This window comes from Pangasianodon hypophthalmus, chromosome 25 (assembly GCF_027358585.1).
Source record: "Pangasianodon hypophthalmus isolate fPanHyp1 chromosome 25, fPanHyp1.pri, whole genome shotgun sequence".
Lineage (NCBI taxonomy): Eukaryota > Metazoa > Chordata > Actinopteri > Siluriformes > Pangasiidae > Pangasianodon > Pangasianodon hypophthalmus.
The window spans coordinates 4,798,300-4,824,668 of NC_069734.1; the positions used below are offsets into that span (position 1 = coordinate 4,798,300).

A 26,369-nucleotide genomic window follows, 5' to 3' on the forward strand; every position below is an offset into this window, starting at 1 on the left:
GGGTTTCCCATTGCTTTTACTTTTCCGTTGAACAGAAAATCAGTTTGTGTTACTTTGTACTTTGGAGGGGAAAAAAAGCTAAAAAGTAGCTACCTGGCTTTGCAGGGTTTGAAAGAGCACGTGTAGCTTTTGTAGTAATAAGAATCGGTTAGGAAAAAGACCGGAAAAACATTTCTTTTGGTATGTATGTCTGTTCAAACGTTGCTTCACATTGTAACTACAGCTCGAGCTACTCATTCCGAATCCTATGTTAGCTGACAGTAGCACAATTTCTGCTAAGTGGATTAATTAGCATACACAGATGACAGGTGATCTTTTTCGAATAATTAAGATGCAAGTACAATAGGACCCCCGGATCCACACCCCAGTTCCAAGCCCCTGAGCGGATATATATATATATATATTAAATTCAAAGCGTTTATTGTCATGTGCACAGTGAGGAAAAACAAGTTTCCCTGTACGATGAAATTCTTTCTTTGCTGTCCACATTGAATGCCAAGACAAGTGCAAACTATGTAAAAAAATAAAAACAGACATACACATACATACAAACAAACATGATAAAGTATAGCTATGTTGCAGAAGTAGAAATATAGATTATGTATATAGAAATATAGACTATGTACATCTGTATATATGGGTAGTGTATACAGTATGGATACGTTGGATAAAGGGATGATTAAATGATTAAAGTCCCGGGCAGAACCGCAAGACATTTCATCACGTTACTCAGAACAGCCCACAATTTAAATTATGAATGTTTACTGTATTTCTGCAATTTTCTATCTATTTTTTTCGGACTGCGGTCCACTGAAACAGCGGGATATAGGGGTTTTACTGTATGTAGAAACACTGACAAAAACAATCAAAATAAACTCCAACGCAAAGCCGTCATATAACGTTCCTGCTAGCAGAACATCACAATTATACCTGTCAAGAGACTCAACAGACTCGAGTAATATTCTCTATGTGCGATATGAGGAGAGAACGCCACAGGTCAGAGCTGAAAGGTTGGCCAAAGACTTGCAGACTTGTGGATAATGACTATATACTTGTCTTCTTGTCTTATTTTTCGTCTGTCCATAACCCTTTGTAACTTTTTTTAAACCTTCTGAGAATGGCACAACATTCGTCCCATTAAATATATGCACAAAATCAAACAAATGAGTGTGATATGATTGGATTTTATCTATGAATGCTAACTCCACCCCTAAACTTAACCGAATTTTACACTTGTGAACCTTGTACACATTTTGAAAGTCTATAAGCTGTTTGCTAAAAAAAACCAAGTCATTAGCTACAAATATGCCAAACTGAGGAACTTGTTTATGAATAAACAAACAAAAAAAAAGGTAAAAACCAGCATGCGGTCTATTGAAATACGTTTGTAAATTTTCTAGTTTGGGTATTATGAGGTTAGGCAAAAATAAGCAAACTTAATATTGTGGAAATTTTGTATAAATTTAAACAAGTAACAGAAATATGCACGGATTTTGTTTGATTTTGTACAAAAGAGTAACAAAAGCAGGTGTGACCAATAACAATGGCGCAAACCCAAATCCTAACTTTAACCTACGTAAGGAAGTCATTTTGCATGCACGTGCGTTATTTTTCTTTACTGAAATGGAGCATCTGTAACTTTTCTGCCTCAGTCTATAGGCTCATGAGGTCACGCAGTAACTGTTGTATAGCTCTAAACAGGCTTTATTTGTAACAGGACAATGAGAAGGCTGAAAGGCGTGCCGTTTGTGCGGGCCGTAATTAGCCGACCCCATTTGACCGCCCGTTGTCACCTGAAGACAGGTGGGAATTGTGGAACTTTGCGCTCGGCTCGATCACGTGACCAGGGTCAGACACGGGCCACCGGTGTGCCACTATAGCTGTCAGGACAGGACCATTCATCAAGCAGGTTATTGCACCGCTCCTATGATGCCCACAAGGCTTGTGAATGTGTACATGTGTGTATATGTGTATCTGTTTGTGTGTAAAGGTGATTGTTTTACAGTCACATTTCACCGAACAGCAAGTTTTTCAAGTAATGCTGCTCCATGCTCACATCTGACATGGGTAAGTGGAGTTAACGCTCGCCACCTCGCCGTGAGCCCTTTCCTGATCACTCTAAGATTTATGGGCCCTCAAACGCTTGCCTATGACAAACTGCACATTCACAACCTCGTAACCTCTCCCTCAGGCCCTTCTCCCTCTCTCTCTCTCTCTCTCTCTCTCTCTTTCCACATTCACAACAATTCACAACAATTTTTACCTTTTTTTCCCACCATTTTTCTCTCACTGTGCAAATAAACACAGCTTTGGTGCAGAAGTGAAACTTTCAACATGCAATATGTCAGCAATAAACACCTATAGTTTGCATAAGGGTATGCAAAAATTTGCATACCCTTAGGACAAAATAAACATATTTAGCAAGAAATTAGAACAAGAAATGTTTTTATTGTTTTAGGTTTCACAGGTTTCACATATTTCTTCATTAGCACCAACAAAAATGGTCCAATAGTGTATCTTAAAATATTAATAGTTTAAAAAAAAAAAAAGATTTTAGTTACTGTTTGTTCATGTCATGGAATTCGATTTTTTTCAGTGGTCCTATAGTGTATCTTTAAAATATTAATAATTGACAAAACTAATTATTTTAGACATGTTTTATGCCCACTTGTCATTGCAGCTTAATGTAATTCTTTTTTTGTAGCATAAATGGTCAAATAGTGTACAATTTAATGTTTAAAAAAAATGACAACAATGATTTTAGTTATTTTTTATGCCCACATATGATATGAAGTTTTTTTAAATGGAAGAAATATTCTTAAAATATAAATAGTGAAAAAATAGGTGATGTAGGCTGTTTTATACCCACATTTAATTTTTAACATAATGGAATTATTTTTTTTAAACAAAAAATGGTTAACTAGTTTGTCTTAGAATTTTAATAATTGAAAGAAATAAATGATTTTAGTTATGTTTTATGTATACATTACATTTTTAACATAATGGACTTCTTTTTTTTAACATAAAAATGGTTAACTAGTTTGTCTTAGATTGTTAATAATTGAAAGAAATAAATGATTTTAGTTATATCTTTATGTCTACATTTCATTATTAACATAGTGGAATTCTATTTTTTTTGAACAAAAATGGTCAACTAGTGTGTCTTAAAATATTATTAGTGAAAAAACAATGATTTTATGTATGTTTTATGCCCATGACTCATTTACTCATTTTGAACTTATTTATTTATTGGTTCATTTATTGTGAAAAAGAAGAAGATTATCTTTTTGCTGTGGGGGTGCCACTTTTTTACCACTTTTGCCACGATTGCAGTTTTTTTCAGTTATTCTTGATAAAACACATCGAGGCACTGTGACGTGACACACTCTCTGCTGTCATATTAAGCCAAAGCATTGTGTGTCCAGAGCTAATGTTTGTTTTAGTGTCGTTACTCCACTGCTCTGGAGGTCCAGGATGATTTCTCACCTGAAGCAGGTCAGGTGGGGAAGAGAACGTCCCGGTCGTTCATCTTCACTTCCTCTAGCGCTCCATTCACTTAGCAGTGAAGGCCAATCTCGTCTATTTGCCTTTAACCTAACCTAACTCTTTTTATTTACAATGCGTGTTTGTTTGAACCTGGATCGTAAATTAGCCACGGTTGACGTCTGGTTCGCGTTCTTTCCTTGGCCTGAGGAGAAAGATCAGGAAAGGTGTTGGGTAATTTGTTTGTCCTGTAACAGGAAAATGGACCGCCACCTGGTTTAGAGTGCTCAAGCTCTGTCCTGCTGCACACTACACACCACCGTCATCTTTTATTACCCCAATTATGGAGGCTGTTTAGTAGCCACCTTGCTGCATGTGTGTGTGTGTGTGTGTGTATGTGTGCGCGCGTGTGTGTTGGATTGGTCGGCATCTGGTTGGAGTAGGACCCACACACTCGCACACCCACTCCAGCCACATCAAACAGCCTAAGGGGAGTGTGAGTGTGCTGGGTGGGTCTCCCTCCCCTCAGCATGTAGATTGTTGTGCTGACCAAAAGTGCACCGATACCACAGACACCCAGACTTAGGAGACATTAACTAGGAGACGGCGTTTCATGTGGTTTAATAGAAACTCTTGCTGTACACATGGAGTTAGACCTCCCTGTGCAGGCGGCTCACCCAAAAGGTAGCTAATGTCGAGCTCATAGTTCTGAAAAAAAGCGTCACCCTAGCCACCGCCAACATTCTGGAGAGGGAAAAAAAGAAACAGTCTGCTTTTTATAGCTGTTAAAAAAAGGAAAGGCTGATCATATGGTAGTTTTATTAGGGAATCATAATGAAAGGAACATGTGTGACACGTTTGATGTGTCACATGCAGAAAGCACCGTCAGCACAGTCCTCACACAATAGAATGTTCTGAAGCCTGGTGTGATACTGACTATAGTATTTAAACACCCACACGCACACACACTCACACACTCACACACTCATGCAAACACAGATAAGCAGCATCAGTAGACCTGAAGCTATTAAACCACTTGTCATATTTTAACACTGTCATTACAGAATGAAAAATAAATATTAACAGTATTGTTGTCTAACAATTCACAGTCTGAACAATTTTGGGGAGTGGTCACATTTACTGTTTCCTACAGCTCGAGGGCTGAGTCAGTTTGATAAATTGCCACGTCGCGAATGTCACGCAGCCGTCGCAGAATGTCACACTTAGCAAATTGACCACTTATTGAACTTTTTAGTCTTTATTTACTAGCAAATTTGTTAACATTCGTATGAAAAGCTGTGATGGTTTTAGTTAAGATTAGGGGCGGGGTTAGATTTAGTGTCCGAACTATATATATATATATATATACATATATATATATATATATAAATATATATTCTTTTGCTTGGCTATCTTGTAATAATTGAGACCTTCGAAAGTGTTTGTTTTCTTTGTAGCTCAGTTCATATACGCAACACACACACACACATATATATATATATATATATATATATATATATATATATATATATATGTGTGTGTAAATGTTCATATATATATATATATATATATATATATATATATATATATATATATATATATATATGAACATTTTTGCGATTTGAAGCACTGAGATTACATCAGAGTCCTTATCACCATTAAGTAATTTGAATAAATTTTACTGAAAGAAGAGGAGAGCTGTCCCACAACTCAACACAGGCTTGTAACAATTTGCACAACTCAATTTGTATGGAAACATAAGAAGGTTAAGATAGGTTTACAGGCGAGGTTTGTGTATCATTTCATATCAGTTTCTTTTTAGTTTGTCTAATTTTCAAGCAGATCACTCTTGCTAGTTCAGCGTCATACAGATTTCAGGTTATGAGACTAACGTTGACTTCCTGACAGATACTTTTCAGCTTTGCATAGTTACGTAAGAATTAAAATACTTTAACACTTGGGGGTGTACTATTAGAGGAAAATAATGAACGATGGTCAGGGTGCTGTGATGTGGCCCTGCGTGAACTGGAGTTACTGTTACCGTGCCAAAGTTGATTATTTTCCAATAACAGCACATCCTGAAATGTTTTACTCCTTTTATACCACAGCAATTTCCCAACGATTTCAATTTTTTATTTATTTTAGAACTATACATTTTAATCAATTTATATTTACATTTAATGTTTAAACAAGTTAGTTTCACAAATCACAAATCGCAGCTTGTTGTGTTACCAAGAAACCCGAAAATGCAACCTACATCTGTCTTGAAGACTTTAATGCGGTGGAAAACCTACTGAATGGCACAAAGCACTGATACTGCAGACTCCTTCAATAAATTTTAAATAAACATACATACACATCCTTACATAGTGCTTGATCATATTGACTACATGTTTTTCTTTGTTAACTAAACACGTTTTCTTTATTATTAATCTTAGTAAATGTAGCGTGTCAGCCATACAAGTCCATGTGAATTTGCTGTTACTATAGAAATGAATGTATTAATATAACCCTATGGTTTGTCTTGCAGCCGGAACTACTGTCAGAGCCCCTAGATAGCCCCTAGAATAGAACATTAATCAAAACCTTCTGACCAATAAAAGTAGAGAATTCAACAAGACTGTGGTATAAAATTTCTTTACTTATCAAACCTGGTGTTATATGTCTGCTTTCATTACTGAGAGTAATTTTTTTTTCACGTCGTCGTTTGTTTGGTTGTCATGCTTCCAAGATGAGAGCAAATATAATAATGAGTAAGAACAGATTACACAGAATTTTCTAAAGGCATTCTCTTCAGCTTGGTTTGCTTGGTTTGAGAGCTTTTGTGGGTTTACAAATCTGTATATGCCTTTACAGAAACCCTTATCAGCATTAAGTCATTTAAATAAATTTTACTGAAACATGCTGGACAGGTGTTTGAAGACTTCATGGTGTTCATGGTCTCATGCTTGCAAATGTCTAACCATTCGCGTGACTCGGGTCATATGAAAAGTTACCACGGTTAGGGGCGGGGTTAGCTGTGGTACCTTTCTGATTTTATTTATACAACATACATTCATTCAAACTGAATGAAATCCAACCACATAAACTTTGCTCATCAAAATTTGGATGAATTTTTTTCCAAGATCAGCTTACAGGAAGTCAGTGTTAGGTTGGCTGTGACGCTGACAGGTCTGCTCTAGTCTTTTAATTAGGTTTATATTCATTTTATTTTACGTTTTTAATTCGAGAAACCTGTAGATTATATTTGCGTAATTTGGTCTGACTGTTTATAAAGAGGTGTTTGAAGTGATCACGTAGACACGTCGTCGTATGAGCGTATGTCATACGTGATTTTTATGAGCCACGTAACCTGTTTTCTGCATGACTCGTTTGATTGCATTCCCGATCAAAGCATTAAAAACACCCAGCTGCACACCTGGAATGGAGTTATGAGGAAAGCAACTGTGTTTAAAGAAATCTATGCCATGTACAGTCGGAATATTGTTGCCAACTATTTATTGTTCTAAACAATCATGGACAAGTACCTGGAAATTATACATAAGTTGACAGATATAGATAAAAGATAATATCTTGAAATGATACTCAGTTTAATGTTTTTTTTTAAATGTACTCAAGTGAAAATTTTTAACTGATGAATTTAAGTTAATGTCATGTTTTTGTTGTAAAAAGTGACTTTTATTAGTTATCTATAACTATTGATGATTTTCACGTTAAAGCAACTACACCATTTTTTCTGAAAACATCATTAGCTAGAACTTTCTGCCTAGACAAATTGGGATTGATGCTAGCCTAACCCAGCATTAGCAGATGCTAACTTAGTTAATTATAGCCATTAGTGGTAGCAAATTAGTGAAACTTACCTCAGCATGCTTTTTCAAATTAGATGGCTTCTAGTGAGGCAAAGTAGATGCCTCATTTTATAGGAGATTTTGTATACTCCAGCATATTGATGTATTTTAATGAGGTAGGGCCAGGGTGCACATCCTCAAATTCAACACTGCACTGCAGTGGCTTATCCATGTGTAGCATGAGAAGGTCACACTGATGACAATCTACATTGATGAACGTGATTCAGTGCTAAACTGAGGTGCAAATAAAATGTCCTGGAGCCCATTGGATTGATACGTAGAGTAACGTCATTGGCTTGATAAGAGAACAAGAGACCTTCGTGAAGTACTTTGAAGGTCTAAATAAAAAGATAAGGAATAAAAAGTAAAAGTCTTTTTTTTTTCTTGGAAATTACGTAAGAGTACACATATTCACTTTCAAGTCAAACTCAAGTGAAGTGTAAATATGCCAAAATAATGCTTGAGTAATTGTACTTCATTACTATGCTTGAGTATTTTCCACCTTTAGTTCCAAATATTAGAATCTCGTACTCGCTCTCACACATCCGTCATGATGAAAGCATCAGTATCCAGGCTTTTCGGGTCGGCCCGGACGTGGTGTGACCTCTCCTTAATGTGGTGATCAAACAAGCCCATTTGTAGCAGTGGCTTTATAAATGACCTAACCCAATAAGCCTTGTCTCCCATCTGCGTGTCTCGCATTTCCTCCCCATCCCGAACCCCACATTCATCAGGGTAATTGTTCTGTGTTGAAACACTGATGTCGCTTTTAAGCACATTTCCATGCTGTTAAGAGCACATTGGCTAGGAACAAGTGTCTAGCGAAACAATTTCTAGATCTGGAATAGAGATCTAGAAAATCGTAAGAGAAAGGGGGGGAAAAAAGCAGCAAGGTGACAGGAGGCGTTAATCATTTCATTTATTTGTAGATTTTTCTTTCTGTATAGCATTCTTTCCCTCTGTTCTTTTCTTTTCTCATCTGTGTGTCCAGAGCACAGGGTTGATGAGGATCGATGGAGAGAGCATTACAGTAAAACGTATTGATCAGGCGGAGGGCGAGCCGGGGAGATGGCCAAGTGATGCAATGCTTAAAGGAATTTATCCTCTGACTTCTGCATTAACCTTCTATTGACTGCTTTGGCTGTCCATAATTAACACTCACTTTAGCTAAAGTGGTTAGTTTCAGCACTGAATCGGACTGTGTGTGTGTGTGTGTGTGTGAGTGTGTGTAAGAGAAATTGAGAATAAGAATAAATGGAGGACAATGGGAATCGAAATTCAAGTGCTATATGTATATTTGTGTGTGTGTGCGCGAGTGTGTTAGTGAACAGGCGAGCCCCAGTGGGCCCACAGGCGAGAGAATCATAGATACCTTTCGCATTAGCATGCTATTTCAGCAGGTCTGGCACTCGGGCTATAGGGTTTCGGGGCAAATTGAAATGAGCGATTGTATTGCCAATCTCTGGTGAATGCGGCCCAGGCGGGAGAGACTCGGCCTGGATCTCTCAGAGGTTAATCTAGACAGCACCGTACACTTGACACGCTCTCTGGTTTCGACCTTCCCTTCTTTATTCAATGTGTGTGTGTGTGTGAATGAGGTTAGATTCATACCTGCATATATTTGAATTTTGTCTGGTGATTTATTCTGAAAGGTTGTAAAAGTAATCTCCTGTGATTATGGGTGTGAATGGGTGTTAACGAGCATCAAACAGTCATTACCATTGCTATGATATTACGACCCAGTTATTAACATTGGTATGATGTCTGTTGGGTTATGTTTGGAATTGTTGTGACAAAAGGATCTAGTGGTTTTCCATCACGCTGGAAGAACACATGCAAGAAAATTGCTTTTATATCACGAATGTGTCTGCATGTTAATTTTGTATCACTCAGCCCTGCCTTTGTGCTCCTTTTGTGTTTTGTGCGATTGTGGACACAAGCTTGCTCAGGTGTCTGGGGTGTGTCGAAGTGAGCCATCGTTGAGCTAAATTTCACTGTTCGAAAACTAATTTTTCTCCAATAATTTACATTAAGGTCCCCTTCAATAACTAATGCTGCAGGGAATAAAACAGGGTGAGGTGTGCTCTTATAGGAAAATAATGAACGATGGAGTAGTGTGATGAAGCAGCATTACTGTTACCACCCTAAAGTTAACCGTTTTCTTATAACAGACCATTTTATTCCTTTTAGACAACTTTCCAGTGTTAATCATTTCTGTTTATTAAAGAATGATGCCATAATTTCAATTCGTTCAATAGTTACGTTTAATGGTTGTGAACCAAGTTAGGTCCTTTTATCTCTTTTATTATAGCAGCTATAAACCCTTACCAGCCTCAAGTTTTCTTGTCCCTTAGAAGGCAAAAAAAGTAGCTTATCAGGTTACAAGAAAATTATAAAGTCCTCTGTCTTCCAGACTTTCCAGTAAAGTTACAGCTTTACCTCTGACTCTTACAAAACACTGACACTGGAGACTCAAAAATATGTTTCCTTACAGAAAATTTCACCATATCAACAGTAATAGTGGAGTGAAATGAGAACGTTTTGGAACAAGCACATTAATGCAAACCTTGTAGTCAGAGCTGCCATTCTCGAAAATGAACCAACACCTTCTGACCAATCAGATTCGAGAATTCAGCAGCGCTGTGGAATAATTAACATGAACAAACTATTAATTTCGGAATGAAAACACAAAAAGTAGCTAATAAAGTAACCAATGCTTGGAATGATCACTTGAAAATATGTCAACATAATGAATACCTGCACAAATCCTCATTTATAAATAAGTCAACAATGACTAACATGATCAAACACCTTACTTAATATTTGCCATAGTTAATTGACAGAATTCATAAAGCTGAATGGGGGAGTGCAAATATTTACACTCAGGCACCTGAGAGCAGTTAATTATCAGCATTTAGTAGCTTGCTGTAATATAATTTATGCTCATTTATTTCGACTCATTTGGAATTAAGGTGTAACATTTAATTAATACTTGCTCTATTAAATTGCTTTATTACTTTGTTAACATGGCTTTTGGTTTATTCATGCTGAAATGTATAGTTTGCTCATGTTAAATAATGTTAAATAATGTTAGTTAATGGAGGATAAATGTTAAGGAATAAATGTTGTTAAAATCTAAATTAGAATTTTTAAGATCCTGTGTTTTACATTTAGTCTGTCGAAATTTGTTGCATGATGTAGCATGGATCTTCACATATCTGTTTAAATTGTGTATCAATTTTCTAATCAAATATATTTAAAAAAAGTCTCTTATAAGTGATGATGCATTTAAGTTTTCAGTATTTCAATTTTCAGTATTTGTATTTTTGGGGCTGAATCTCAGATGCGTTTTGTTGAGTATATAGAGCACTGTATATATATATGTATCATATACCCTATGTAGCGAGCATATATAGTATAATATTTGAGATGAAGCCTTTTGTTTTGAGTGTTTTGAGTTCCCGAAAAATGAAATTGTACTAACTATCAATGTCAACATTGCAAAATCATTATATTCTATGATAATATTACAATATTGCCCTTGCTTATATGCAATAAGAGCACAGTGTAGTGTTACTGTTAATGTTATATCTGTCTGTGGCAGTATACAGTTATAATCTCATTAATATTCAGACACATTCTAGTGCTAGATCTGTTAAATAATTTACATTCGAAAGCCATTTTTAAGGAATGCTAGTGTGGAAGACGTTCTTGCTACTTCCTGCTCCTGTTACTGCTTCCTCTCGACTAATTCTCCACTTCGGTAACTGATGAGCTCATTTCAGCACACACTCGTCTCCAGCCCCAAGGTCACCTAATCATATCATTTATGAAGTGATGCGTGGCTTTATGGTACTTAGCCCATGTTAACAGATGCTGGTATTAAACCCTGATGTAAAGCATGGATGATGTATGGACGTTCCGTGTTTTAATCGTCATCTTCAGCGTGTAATGCTGTAGCGAACAAGATCCTGCAGGCTGAGACGCAGCACTTAAGAGGACAGCCATGGCACCATTAAGTGGCCCTTACAAAATATATAACTACAAATAGTGGCCAAGAGGGGCTGTCCTCTGACCGCTTAAAGGCCCCGAACCATCCATAACATGGAGAGAGAGACAGAGATAGATTTTGTGAGTTCGTGTGTGTGCGTGTGTGTGTACTTAGTTAGTTAGTTAGTGTCCTAATATATCTATTTCTAATAACAGTTGCTGTCCTAATACCTAATTAATTATCACAGTCCTCTATGCATATTATCATTGCTAGTGCTTTCAGTAAATATAGCATGTATAATGTGAGAAAAGTGATTAAGTTCATCACAACTGATGAAAGGCAAACTGTTCTTGCAAATTGAGTCAGATTTTTGGTTCATACTGTGTGTTTTGTGTACTTGTCTCTTTATTGAACCCAATTGTCCCCATATTGACAGTAATACATCATCGTTTTGACATTTAAAAAGAGAGTTATTATATTTGGCTGGAACCCAACTTTTTTCTTTACATTTTCCCCTTTAAAAATGCAGGTAATATTTTAAAAACCTAGAAAATGCTAAATATTTCTGTTTGAAAACCAATGTTAAGATAATGATTGGTTTTAGATCTACTAGTATTTAGTTACAGTAATATACAAGTGAATGAAAATACAGTAATGTGGGTTTCAACTGTGTAAGACGCTTTATTCACGAATATCCTGCTTTATATAAATATCTGTTTTATATAAATATATTAGATAAATGTCCTTATTTGTTTGTTTGCTGTCCTAAAGCCTAATATTGTGGATTATTGCTGTTCTTTATGGCATTATCGATGCTAATCCATTCAGTGAACAGAACATTTAATTTGCCAAAGTTCATCGTAATCGGGGAAGGAAAAAAAGTTCCTGGAAATGGACCCAGCCTCTTGGTTCCTACTGTGTGTTTGCGCAGTTTGTCTCTTTATGGAGCTCACAAGGCCCCATATTGGAAGGAACACAAGATTTTGACATTAAAATGGTAATTACTGCAACTTTTATTTAAACTTTTATTAAAACTAAAAAACGCAATGATTTTTTTTTTAATGCAAAACTATTTTTTCCTCTAAATTTAGGCTTGTGATCGGTTGTGTACTTTTATTTAGTTACAGTAATACACATGTGAATGGAAATACCATCAGTAATTAAACCCTGACTACATGCAGTTAGTGGGTGTGTTGTGATTCACAAAGAATAATTGCGCAAGTGATGCAAAGTCGGGTGAGGAAATAATTTTTTTTTTTTTTTTGTGTATGCACTAATTGTTCTCGGTAGCGGTGACGAGCTTAAATCTCAAAGAGAGTCCCAGAACAGTAAAGGTGCAACTTGCCACACATAATTACTCATCACATGTATTACTAATTAAAGGATTAAAGGTTGTGAGACATGTTGAAAAACTGTCCAAAGTGCAGTATGAATGCCAGGTGAAAGACAGGAGTGTGTGTTTGGTTTATAAAACGTCTTCACAGGATCTTTAAGTGCTGTTTGCATCAGAGGTGTGAGCATGCCGCAAATATCTAACGTACAACTTTTACTATATTAAAGTGATATAGTGATATTAAATCTTTTTTTTTTGAGAAATTGTAACAAAACATTGGTTTTATTTTATCTTTTAACGGTTGAAATAGACTTCCACAAATATAATACCTGCCCTTCGGTCATATCACTGCACCCGAAGTGCCCTTTAGGTTTTGTAAATCATTCTGCAGGTGTGAATTGAATGGATTTGCACTGACATCACCTTGTGTTTTATAGTTTTAAACTATAAAACGGTGCAAGAAACGGTGCAAATTGCATATTTATTAAGGCAAACCCACAAAACGTTCTTTTTGCACATGTGAAAGACGCATTCCTCTACAGACCCTGTTAATAAATCAGCATGCATGTTTTTTTGCAGGTATCATCGAGTTTAAACATGTTTTTACACATGCTAACCTTTAGTAAATCAGGCTCTGTGTGTGTGTGTGTGTGTGTTTATAGGGGTGTTGGTGTGCATGCATATGAACGAGCACAACATCATTCTTTCAGTCATGTGTAATTTAGTCACCACACCAGAGAGCTGCTCTTAACTTGCAGGTGACAGCCAGCTGTTACCACACACCTTTAAACACCAAACACACACATACACACACACATGGACATTGTCTTGCTGCATTTTATGCAAAGTTATTCGAGGCAAATTCAGGTAGTTGCAGCATGACGAGTATGCACGTAAATCAGTCGCAGTGTGATGAGATCAAAGCTGCGTTCTGGAATTAACCTGTGTACCTGGCCAGGTGTTGGTCATGCAAGTGCAGGTGTGTGTGCAGCAAATGATTTACACACATTTGTCTCTTGTATGATTGCAGCAAGCTCGTTCCCAAGGCATTGCTCTGAGGCTTCATTGAAGCCTTCACACCCTCTTTCACTCACACACTTCATGCACTTCATTGTTTTCACTTCAGGTTTTTACTAGACGTCATAAATAAAACAGAAAACGTGTGGGTTTTGTGTGTGTGCGGCTTAAAAAGGGTCGTGACTCATTTGAGAGCATACACTCTTACACCCTTGAGCACACACATAATGATTAGCAAAAGACACATTACATTTCAAAGAAACCTGGCTTGATTTTTTTTAATTTTTTTTTTTTATATAGTTTACACACATTGAGTCTACCATGACTAAATATTCTCTCAACTGTGAAGAGCTAACATTCTCATTGCCAAAAGATACAACCTGAAGAAATTCTTTAGAAGTCCAAAAGGAAATCCTGAATCGAGAAAATACAGGAAGTTCCTGGGACTCCTCATAAGGCTGTAATCCACCACGACAAGGCCTAAAACTTCATTTTGTTTTAAAAATGAAAGTGGGCTATCAATGATAATTAAATAAAAAGTGATGTGGTGGTGTGACGTGGAGTTACTGTTACAATCCTAAAGTTGAATATTTACCTTTTAACTTCACATTCCAAAGTATTTTATTCCCCTTATACCAACTTATACCTTATACCAATTTGCCAACGACTACATATTTCTAAATTAATTAAACAATGTCATCATTTTTTATTTGTTTATGGTTATATTTATGCCTGCGAAACAAGTGAGTTCCCGTTTTCATTTATGTTATAATAGCTCTAAATCGTCGTTCCCTCACCAGCCTGTCTATTTTTCTCTCTTGAATGTTACAAAGCGCTGACACTGGAGACTCCTTCTGAAAAGACAGATAAATAAACATCTCTTTCCAGAAAACTTCACCATATCAGTGATTACTTTTTTACTATTTTGCGTCTCCACCATACAAATCCCTATGTAAGTAATTTCGATAGAAAAAAATAACATATCAGAAACTAGCTACTAGCTAACTCTTGTGCAAAGCATTTTTTTCTCATTTGAGAAATGTTTATGTCTAATGCTGTAAAATGCAAGCCTTTAACATGTTATTTAGCACCACCATCCGTGCTTTCAGAAACACTTCACCTGAACACAGGGCAATGATGGTGCTACTTTTGCACAGTTGCAGCACAATATAATGCTAATCAGTGTAGCTTTTTAAATCTAGCCAAAAAAAATGTAATAATACCTTATTTTCAGTGCTTGCTAAGACACAAGCCCCTAGAAAGACTATGCACAAAATATTACACCGAAATACCACCATATACATGATTTTTGACTGAGATCGTTTGTAAAAATAAGTGTTGCACGTTGTCATTGCAAACGTTCCACGTTGTCATTCCTACTTTCTGTTTCAGCTATGTTGACTAGATGTTTCCTTTGTTACCATCAGTCATTATATGACCTGACACACCCATACCCACTAATTAAGTGAAATATTTTGTACAGTTTTGATCAGGCAGTTTACGTAGCATTCAGCTATAATTAAATTGTAATTAAGAAGATTTTTTTTCTTGACCCTACCATTCGTAATTCACGAATATTATTTAACCTTTGGAACCATTTTGCCATGTTGCAGTAACAGTCTGCACCCTTAAGTGGACAAAAGAAACAAAAACAACCAAACTTGCATTCATATATTGAAACAGGGGAGTAATTACACCCATAAACACACACTTCTGAGACAAATCCTCATCATACTGCAAAGAGGAGGTTAAGTGAGTGTTTATTTTTTAATATCATGATCACTTTGCAGTCTTTACATGAACATTCATTTGGTAAATTGACTGTTCATTAAACAACACCTTGTTTGTGTGCTTGTAGAGTGTAACCTGAGTGTTAATTGTGTTTCTGTGTGCCTGTAGATGTCAGTCGAGCCTGGCACAGACTCTACCCCCTGAGGAAGCGCCTGTCGACCGACCGTATTGGACCAGCGACGACCCCGAAATGCCCCTGCCTTTTGACCTCTCCGACATCATCAGTCGGGTGGAGTCACTGCTCTGGAGGTAGTTTTTTTGAGTCTACCACTCTTCAGCTTAATGAACTAACTAGTCTTGTGCGATGTTGATTTTTTCCCTGCCCCTGATTTACCATTTAAAAAAAAAATCACAATAAATGATTTAATTGTCCAGAACTAATGTTATCAGCTGTGCAGTCAGGAACTGCTTGCTGGCAGTGGCAATAAAGAAAACTCGGCTGGATTGTGAATTTTTTAAACTGAAAAAAACCCATCACAGTATTTTTGATATAATAATTTTATAAATCGGTTGTCTAATGTCCACATGGCCGACATTTTTTCTCTTATCCCTTGTTCTCCCGGCTGCGCAAAGTGATTGAACACAATTGGGAAAAAAAAACAGCATATTTAGTAATATAATAGTCATTCACAATATTTGTAAGATGTTGGATCTGACACTTTGTGTAGGCCTATGTAATCTTTTTAGGTCAAAATCTTCACCTTTTTTCCCCCTTTCTGGCAAAAATCAAAAGTACAGTTTTTGACCATTTATGGTGGCATCCATAATAAATATAGTTAACTATTAAACTATTTACTAATGTTAGCTAAGTCGATCAGACATTGATCAATTTTATTTCTCGTTAATGAACTCAACGCATTCTTCGTTTACCTTGACAGAAGGCGAAGACACATGAGATGAGACGGTGTCAGTTAATATTGGAGAGTTCAGAATAGATTGTTTCAGATTAATATCTTTATTTTCTCATCCTCTGTTTTTATTGGGGATAAAAAGCGTGGTTTATAGTGATAGCAGGTGTGGTGATATATAATATAAAGAGTAAACTTTACTGAATTTTATGGAAGAAAAATCATATAGAGATGATTAAATTGTCACATTGCAAAAGCCTGGAATTAACCTAACAGCTTTATACGGTTGAGGTAACGCCCGGTTCCCGGTTATCAGTCTTTTAAATCTTAGTCACGTAAATAGAGAAGAACACCCAGATAAATATCAAACTAATCAAACAACAAACTACTCCCTGATATAAATCATATTCATCAAAAAAACAAACTAACCCAAATACCGATCCAACCACAGTGCTTCTTAATGCAAATTAGTTCTCAGTGTGCTTTCATTTCCTTTTAATTCAGCTACTTTCGCATTCACATTCTCCTGCCACCTTGAAAAGTAGATACTCATGGAATGAGATTTGCTCCTGTTCATTGTTAATTGTTCATTAATTGTCCAATTGTAATGGTTTGTTTTAGTTTAACATTTAATTATATGCATAATTCGAAGTTGTACCTAAGGTTTTAGAACTAAATTACACTATATGGCAAAAAGTATGTGCACCCCTGACCATTGCAGTCATATGTGGGCCTTCTCCAAACTATGTCCACAAAGTTTGAAGCATAGAATTTCATGTTCCAGCATGAAATTCCAGCATGACAATGCCCCTGTGCACAAAGCAAGCTCCATGAACACAGCCACACAGCCACGCTCCAAAATCTAGTGTAAAGCCTTCCCAGAAGAAGGTATAATGGAGGTTATTATGACAGCAAAGGGCTGACAAAATGTATAATGGGATGTTCAACAAGCACATATGAGTGTGACTGATCAGGTGCTGGTTATTTTCCAAGAACAGCATGTCATGAATTGTTTTATTTGTCTTATACCACAGCAGTTTGCCAAGTATTACAGTTCCTTAAAGAATGTATTAAAGAATGACATACATTACATCCATTTGTTGTTACATTCACTATTGTGCAACTTCCATGAAACAAGTTAGTTCCTGTTATCACTTACAATATAGCAGCTACAAACAGACATTCCTTCACTTTATCTTGAAGTTAAGACAAAAAAAGTTCAGCTTATCATTGTTAATGAGAAACTGCAAAGCTTAATGTTCACTGTTCTGAGGATGGTGGTAAACGTACTGACTGTTACAAAGCTCTGACACTGGAGACTCCTTTCCTAAATGTTAAATAAACATGTCTTCAGAGAAAATGACACCATGTCAACAATTACGCGCTTTTTTTTAATCCATTTGTATGGTGCATCCATTATACAAATCCGTGTTAGTATAGAAATGATAACATGTTAGATTGAGTGCATTAATATATACTGTAAACCTGTGGTTTGCCTTGTAGCCGGAGCAGTTGTCAGTGTTGCTCTTGTCTTGTTGCGCTTCCTGACCAATCAGATTTGATTAAGATTCAGTAGCGTTGTGGTATAATAAGAATTATTCATTTTAAAATGTTCACTTATACAGCTAAATTGGAATAGAGTAAATCAGTTAAAGCCAATCTGAATGAAATTTATGGCCAGTCGACTGAAGTCTGTAATCTGTTTAATAATCCATTAAACAGAAGAATAATCATTTTGTAAATCTTTAAATTTGATAACTTTCATAATCATGGCACACGTTCAGCAAGTTTGTGTGAAAAATGCTATAAAGATACTAAAAACATTTTAATATGTTAAAAAAAACCTCATTCAAAAGAACAGAAAAAATCTGAATCTTTTTTTTTCCCAGGATGTGAAGATTTTGTCAGACAATGACAGAGAGAGGCAGATGAAAGACAGAAAGCGATTGAGGTACCAGGAGTGGGCACAGGTGATACAGGAACTGCACTTACCTGGGGATGAGCACTCACACACACACATGCACACACACGTGCACGCACGCACATGCACACACACACACACACGTGCACACACACACACACACACATACACTCACACACACACACCAACCAGGAGACTCCAACACCGGATTGATGAACGGATGGAAAAGAAGAATGGAACTAGGATGAGACTCGGAGTTCTTTTTAATCTTTCTCATATCTTCCTTCATGGCCGTTTAATGTTTAGTGTTACGATGAGAACGCATTTAAACATTTCAGCAGTAGCTTTCAGAAACCTAGTCATCCAGCTGTGTACGATTTTATTCATGTTCACGTAGTGTCTTTTAACAAGCCGTGTCTGTCCTGCATCACATATACAGTATACACAATGCGCTTCACAATGCATTTACTGCTAGTTATCTGAAGATACGGAGAGGGTCCCAGCCACCAAGATGGGAGGGAGGTCATGTGACTGATGTCTGATGATGTCATTAAGTGTCATGGCATGCTGTAGTTTTCAGTCTTGTGTGTCAGTATTGTTGATGACAACTGTGTGTTTGCTTTTGTCTGCAAGTGTATGTGCGTGTGAACTTGTGTACACAGGAGTGTATGGGTGTGTTCATGTGCGTATGAAAGTGGCAGTGAGGATGTGTACCTGTTAGTATACATGTTCCTGTGTGCGTGTGTGTGCGTGTGTGCGCGTCGGACGATATTGTATTGTCACTAAGTACATCTCAGAGTGTGTGGGGGGGAGAGGGGGTGATGGTGTGTGTGTGTGTGTGATCATTATGTTTAATAATTTTATTGTCACTAAATTCATCTCAATAAGGGGTGTCAGTGAATTTGTGTGTGTGTGTGTGTGTGTGTGTGTGCTTGTGTGTGTGCGTGGGTGTGTGTCACTCAGTGTGAGAAAGATGCTGAGGATGTCTGTTCATGTGCCGTTAGTATGAACATGAGCACGTACCACGTTTTCGTGTGTGTGTATGTGTGTGGCAGTGAGTACACCTGCGCTTAGTATATTTTATTTTTAGTATTGATTTCATCTCAGCATGTTTGTTTGTGTGTGTGTGTGTGTGTGTGTGTGTGTGTGTATGTGTGTGTTGTCAGTCAGTGTGAGAAAGGCCCGTGCATGTGTTGTTAGTATGAGCGTGAACATGTGCCACGTATTTGTGTGTGTGTGTGTGGGTGGCAGTGAGTATGCCTGTGCTTAATATTTTTTTTATTTTTAGTATTGATTTCATCTCAGCATGTTTGTGTGTGTGTGTGTGTGTGTGTGTGTGTGTGTGTGTCTGTGTTTCATGATCGTATGAGTGTAAAATGCTGGTGTCCTTTCTGTAAAGCTATGTTCGCATAGTTTAAAAAGAAAAGAGTTGGAGGCCACTCCTCTACTTCACTATGACTGACAGGCACAGGCCACACCTCTTTTACTGGGACCAACATGGAGAGACAAGTAGGAAAAGAGTGTGATATCTTTTGTACACTTTTCTGGCCACAAGCTTCAGGATCTTGAAGCTCGCAATCTGATTGGCTCTCCACATTTCTGTGTGGCAGTTTCAGTGGGAAAACAGTGCAACATAGTTAACATTTCGGAGCAGGATACAGTCACCGGGCTCCAAAAAGTAGTTGGAATCCCGTCTGTAAAAATGATCAGTTAGTGTCTTGTGAAGCAGTTAGGCCCTGTCTACATGTATCCGGATATTTTTTTTTTGAAAGCATAGTTTTTACCCCTCCTCCATTTTAATAAAACGAATAGCATTTTCGATGGAAATAACTCCATCGACACGAAACCAGTTTGAAAACGCTCACATGAGCACGCTAGCCCAGTGAGTGTACCTCATAAACTGTTGTCTCAAACTCCTCAAGAATAAAGTTAAAAGTGTTTGAGTGGGAGAGAAGTCGAAATTCGGAAAAACCACCAAAACACAGAAAGATCCAAAATGAGAAATGACAAACACAAGGATTCACATGTTGACTAACGATGAGGTGGAACTACTGCTTACAGTTACATTTTAATAAAAAGTGTTCGCCCAGGTGTTGTAGAAAATCAACTTGTAGTACTGGAGCGGTGGATTCAGGAGTAGTACAGCTCATATCATACTCATAATAATAAATATAGCAAATAAGAAAATACAGACCACAAGGTAAGAACCAGGTCAGAATCCATGATAAATGGAGTCCTAGCACATTCATAATGCATGCAAAATCTTAATGGGCGTGCACAGCTTGACACTGTGATATCAGCATTTAAAAAATATATATATATATATATACTTTTTTAATCAAAACCATTCATTTTTCCATCATAATAAACAAAATTCTTCACCTTGGAGGGTGTTTTCAAAAATCTTTGTTTTCAGAGACCTCAGAAAAACATTTTTTGTGGACAGAGCCCAAAAAATTTTGAAATATACATGTGGGCGGGGTCTCAGCGATGTTTAAACGAGATAGTCTCATACTGGCCATTGCAGTGCGGGAAAACGTCTGTGATTGGTCTTCGGTCATGTCAGTCAGATTGCCTCTTTCTGTGAAAGTAGGTGGTTCCTGGTTGCATTTATTGACAAAAAGTACAAAACTCTTTAGTGAAGCTAGAGGTCTGGTTTGCGAGGCTAACCAATACGAAACGTCTGTGTTGATTCATTTGGGATTCAAGTCCAGAGCACTGATTCAAATCAGTGAATCTTCACAGCAGTTTGGTTCTCTATCTTAGAAAGTACAAAATTCATGAGACCTTTCATCTTAAACCATGTAAACATAGCTCAATGAGTTTGTGCATGAGTGTGTGTGTGTGTGTGTGTGTGTCCTCCCAGGCTGATTAGTGTTGATAGGCAGCTCGGACTGAATCCTTCACTTCCTGCTTTGCGTAACTCGAACAGCCTGTCCACTCGCTTCCACTCTCTCTCTGCTCTCTCTGCTGCCGGCTGAGGAAGGAACACAGTCATCTCCACACAACTGAAAACCAGAGACGCATTGCACTAAACCATGGTGAAACGAATGAAGGATGGAGGGAGAGTAGTGGATATCCTGTAGAGGAGAGAAGCACAAGAAAAAAAAAGAGCTAGAACATCGAAACAAGCCGAGAATGAAAGGAAGAGGATGATTGTTGAAGCCAAGCAGCCTTCTTTTTTTTGTTGTTTTTTTTAAAGAGCTTTTTATTCTATGTCGTCAGTGTTACAGTAGATCACCTGTATTATGATCTTTGATTCAGAGGCTTAAAATGTGTTTTATACTTCCGAGGTTTTAGAGATGTTGCCAAATATTGTGTTGCTGCGATAATGCTGTATTGATTGTATGTAATTTTTTAAAGTGTTTATTTTATTTTTCTCTTTTTTTTGCTTTCTGTGTTGTACCAAATTCTTTCTTTAGTGCTCAAGGCCTACTGCATTTCTGAAAGCATTGTGTGTGCAAAGCACTAGCGATAATAGAAAATAAAAAAAAGATGCTGTTTTATGCTTGGATGGTGACGATTTCTTCAGTTAATTCCTTTAGTATGTAGGCACGACGTCTTTTCACTACTTAGCAATAAATATCCCAGGCCCTTTTATTATTTTATGTCAATTCCAATTCCAAGTTGCAAGTTGCATTCTGAAAAAAAAAAAAACAGTATAATCTTATATACAGTACTGTGCAAAGGTCTTAGGCACATGCAAAGAAATACTGTAGAGCAAAGATGCCTTCAAAAATAATGAAATTAAATGTTTCTACATTTAAAAAAAAATTACTATAAAGAACAGTAAACAGTAATAAATGAAACAAAGTCATTATTTGGTGTTACGACCCTTTAAAATTAGTAGTTTAAGGTACAGTGTGTGCAGTTTTATAAGGAAAATAGCTGGAAAGTTTTACTGAGCATCTGGCAGAAGCAGCCACAGTTCCTCTGGAGACTTTGACTGTCACACTTGCTTCTTATTTTTGCAGCAAAACCCAGCAGCCTTCATTATGATTTTGTCTGAAAACTGGTTTCTTATGTACGTTCTATAACAACGTTTGTACAAAAAAAAAAGAAAAAAAAGGGGGGGGGGGTGCCTAAGACTTTTGCAAACTACTATATAATCAGCAGTATAAATAAGATAAGATAATCCTTTATTTGTCCTTATCTTAAATGAGGTTTATGGAGATAGAAAAAAATGACCATTACTAAAAACAAGCCAATAACCAAATAAATAAATAATGCATTTACATATAAGAGATAAATATATGATCAGAGATTTGATATATGAAATAATGGTACAACACTGTAACAAATCCATGACCCCACAATTTTACTGTTTCCATTGCTAATTTTCTCGTACTGTATCTAAGTACCAGTGCTGAATTTGGTTACCTTTCTTACCAAAAGTGCCAAAATTGGTCAGATGTTTGGAGCTAGAATGACTGATCAAAAGCTCTCGTCACAGAATCTTTACCCGAGTTGTATAATCAGCATTAAAAAAATAAATTAACACTCTTTTCAAATGTCATTTTTCTGGTAGATTTAGAGGCTTTAAGATATCACAGGTTCCTCTGTGTGTGTGTGTGTGTGTGTGTGTGTGTTACAGGTCATATACAGGTTTAGATACAGGGGTGGAACAGTAAGAGTTCATCATGTATCTCCTTCTTTGAGGAACATGGAGTAGTTCTCTAATCAGTTTCTGATTTGTTGTCCATTGTTAATACCTGATAGAACCAGGAGCGGAATTAAGAAAGTAAGCGTCAGTGGGTCATGTGTGTTTTCTCTTATACCATTCTAGCATTGATGTACACACTTTTTCAGGTTTCACGGTGTGCAAAACATGCAGGAAGCCTCCTAAGTCAATATATTTTAAATGTGATCAAAAAGTTCACTCTGTTTTTATATGAAGGTGTGTCTGGGAATGTTTGTATATCCTGGTGAAGACCAAATGTCCCTACAAGGAGAGGAATATCTGACCAATTTGACCTTGTGGGGACATTTGGCTGGTCCCCACAAAGAAAACTGCTTTTATAAAAATAAAAAAAGCAAAACTAAAAGGGCCAAAAGATTTCTTTTTTGAGATTAAGATTAGGTTTAACTTTGTGTGTAAGCAGCGCATTGATTCGCTGCATTAATAATTATGTCAGCAATAGGTCCTCACAAGGGTAGTAAGACAAAAGTAAGACTTAAAGTGTGTGTGTGTTTCCTTCCCCCTTTACCTGTCCTGTCTCCAGGTCCCTGTACAGACTGATGAGTTGGTTATTCTGTGTGACAGCAGGTCCCTTGAGTGTGTGTGTGTGTGAGAGAGAGAGAGAGAGAGAGAGAGAGAGAGAGAATGTGTGTGTGTGTGTGTGTGTGTATATGGGAGAGAGAGAGAGAGAGAGAGTGTGTGTGTGCGTGTGTGTGTGTGTGTGTGCGCAAACGCTCATGATAAACACATCGAGCAGTTCATTTCGTTAACTGCCTGTGAGTGGACCTGTCAGACCCATGAGCCTCCTGGTTAACAGGCTGCCATGGCAACGCCGCTCAGTATCCTCGAGGGTTAAACGGCTACTCAGGTGTGTCACGACTGCCTCTAACACACTGAGACTGAACCGTTAACACGGCAACGGCCCGCTCCTGTCCTTTCTATTCATCATGGTGACATTTCTGTCGCTTCAGTCTCCATATTGGCTGATTTCACCTTGAAGCCACATTCAGTTAAGGTTGACAGGTCAAAATTAGACATCAGAATCAGAAATCTTAGCCAGGAACATACAACACGTACCACAGTATGCATCGTAATTCGTACATAGACTATGACTCAAAAGTTTTGGCACACTAGATTAAATGTATACTGTATTTTTAATTGCCTTAAAGGTATTTGAGTAAAGGTTTATGGTTGAAAATTGTTAATGCCTCTGTGTAAATTTATTTATTTATGAATTAAAAAAATTTATTTATATTTATTATTATTATTTTCATGTTTTACTTAAAAGCCTGTTTCCCCAAAGCAGTGACTTATGTGGGATTATTTGGGAATCAAATTGTATTATTATTATTATTAGTATTAGTATTATTAGTATTAGTAGTAGTAGTAGTAGTAGTTATTTATTTTATTTATTTATTTATTTAATTATTTATTTATGTATTTATGTATTTTCTTAAAGAAGTTTTTGCTTCTAAGGTTATTGTTTACTTCTAGCTGATTTTCCAAAAGTAGTTTTCATTTAAACTTAGGAGAAGTGAGTATTAGTGATTTTGAAACTTATTTTGAGAAAAGCTTCCTGGGTGAAGCTGGCCAAAAAGAGTGTGCCAAGACTTCATCATAAGTACTGTTAAGAATTTAAAATAGCTTTTGATTTGTTTAACACCTGATTATATGATTACACTACAATAATCCCATATGTGTTATTCAGCATTGTTAATGTCTTCATTATTAATGTACAATAGTAGAAAATATGAAAAATGAAGAGCACATGGGTCCAAACTTTTGTCTGTTCCAAAGCCTGTAGTCTAATTTAAGTGTCGTAGTGTACCTGGATGGGTGTAAAACGTCTTGGATTCCCAACGGTTACTGGAAGAAACCATCTGTTCTTTTCCCACATCTTAATTTGCATTAGTGTTTAAAGTAGAAACCTATAAATGCCTCACAGTTAAAAAAAAAAACAAAAAACAGGCACTTGGGGGGAGCACTATAAAAAAAACTCCTGGTGTAAAAATAGATGTTCTCAGACTGCAGTTTGTTTGTGTATCAACCAAACCAATATTGCTTGTATATATTAAGTTATATGTTGCTGGCTGGCTGCTGTGCTGTCTCTTAAAATAGGCTTCAGCTAGCACAGGATGTGACATCCTGCATCCTTACCAGCAAACGACAATCAGATCATATTAGTCAAGTTTTACTATTTACTATTCTGCATTAATTTTTGCATTATGATGTATAAAACTCTCAATGACTTGGTGCATCTTGCTGATCTCCTAAAGCAGTATAGCCCATTGCAAGCATTTCATTCAGCTGAGACAGGCCTACCCCTAGTCCAGAGGATTACTCTCAGCTCAGCTGGTGGGCGATCTTCATTTATATTGTGCCTAAACTTTGAAATAAAATTCCAGAGAACATTTTTAATTCTTTATAGACTTACATTGTTTTTACATTCAACTTGAACTGACAGTTACTCCAGTTGCTTTACTTCTCTCACTGTGGAACCCGCCGGTAAGTGGACTGGCTGCTTTAAATCCCCCCAGGTAAGAGTGTGTTTGTGTGTGTGTGTGTGTGTGTGTGAGATTGACTGACGTCTCATCCAATGTCAGGAACAGGTAGGAATACAATACACTAAGTGTGTAACGTGTATGTTATAAGTATATGATAGAGCCAGCATCACGTAACTTCCGAAGTGAACTTAGAAGTGAATTTATGGTTTAACATAAATTTTGAAAGAAATCCCAAGCGCATGTGAAAGGATAGGGCTGCACAATATGACAATGTGATATTCATTTCATGATAAATTCATGATACATAGTTTTCGATTATTGTCAGTCTCTTTCTGACACTCGTTGACTTCACTGTTACTCATAGTAACAAGTAGCTAATTGGATGTTGCTGTTTTTGTATAGACTCTTTCCTTTTGTTGTTGTTGTTCCCAGTGTTCTGTTGGTTCTTTATTAGCCAAACTGAATGTGATGTATACCCAATATAGTTAAAAAAAAAAAAAAAAAAAAAGCTTTCCTTAATAGGGATAATATATTTTGTCAAATTGCATAGGGCATGCATTCATATGTTGCATAATATTTACACAACTGGGTCGATTTTCTGCAGATAATAAACTATTAGGACAGTTTTGGGCTGTAGAGCTCATTAAGTAGTCACTGTGTGTGTGTTTTTATAGCTGTATGAGATGGAGTGAGAGAACTTATGTAAAAAAGACAAGTTTTCTGGCATATGCACTGAAGGTAATGTGTAGAATGTGTAGTGTATATTGGTGACCTTGTGTGTGTGTTTGTGTGTGTGTGTTTGTGTGTGTGTGTGTGAACACACTTGTGACAGTCCCTTGTAAACCCCCCTGTGACCCGGTTCTTGATGTTTTTGGCGCTCTGCTCATGTGCGCATGTGTCTGAACGCTTGTGTTTGTGCATGTTTTCTGAAGTCCGTCCACTGGCAGTGGTC

At 36.9% G+C, this 26,369-nt stretch overlaps 1 protein-coding gene across 2 annotated transcripts in view; it reads left to right on the forward strand.

The window, feature by feature from the left end:
* The window catches only part of fto (FTO alpha-ketoglutarate dependent dioxygenase), a 167,281-nt gene extending 145,540 nt beyond the window's left edge, over positions 1-21,741 (forward strand). For both annotated transcript variants that reach the window (XM_034299680.2, XM_026937454.3), the window contains exons 9-10: positions 15,575-15,715; positions 18,204-21,741. In XM_034299680.2, the coding sequence (XP_034155571.1) occupies positions 15,575-15,715; positions 18,204-18,210 (148 nt within the window). In that variant the 3' untranslated portion in view covers positions 18,211-21,741. The remainder of the gene's footprint in view (positions 1-15,574; positions 15,716-18,203) is intronic.
* Positions 21,742-26,369: the final 4,628 nt, after the last annotated feature.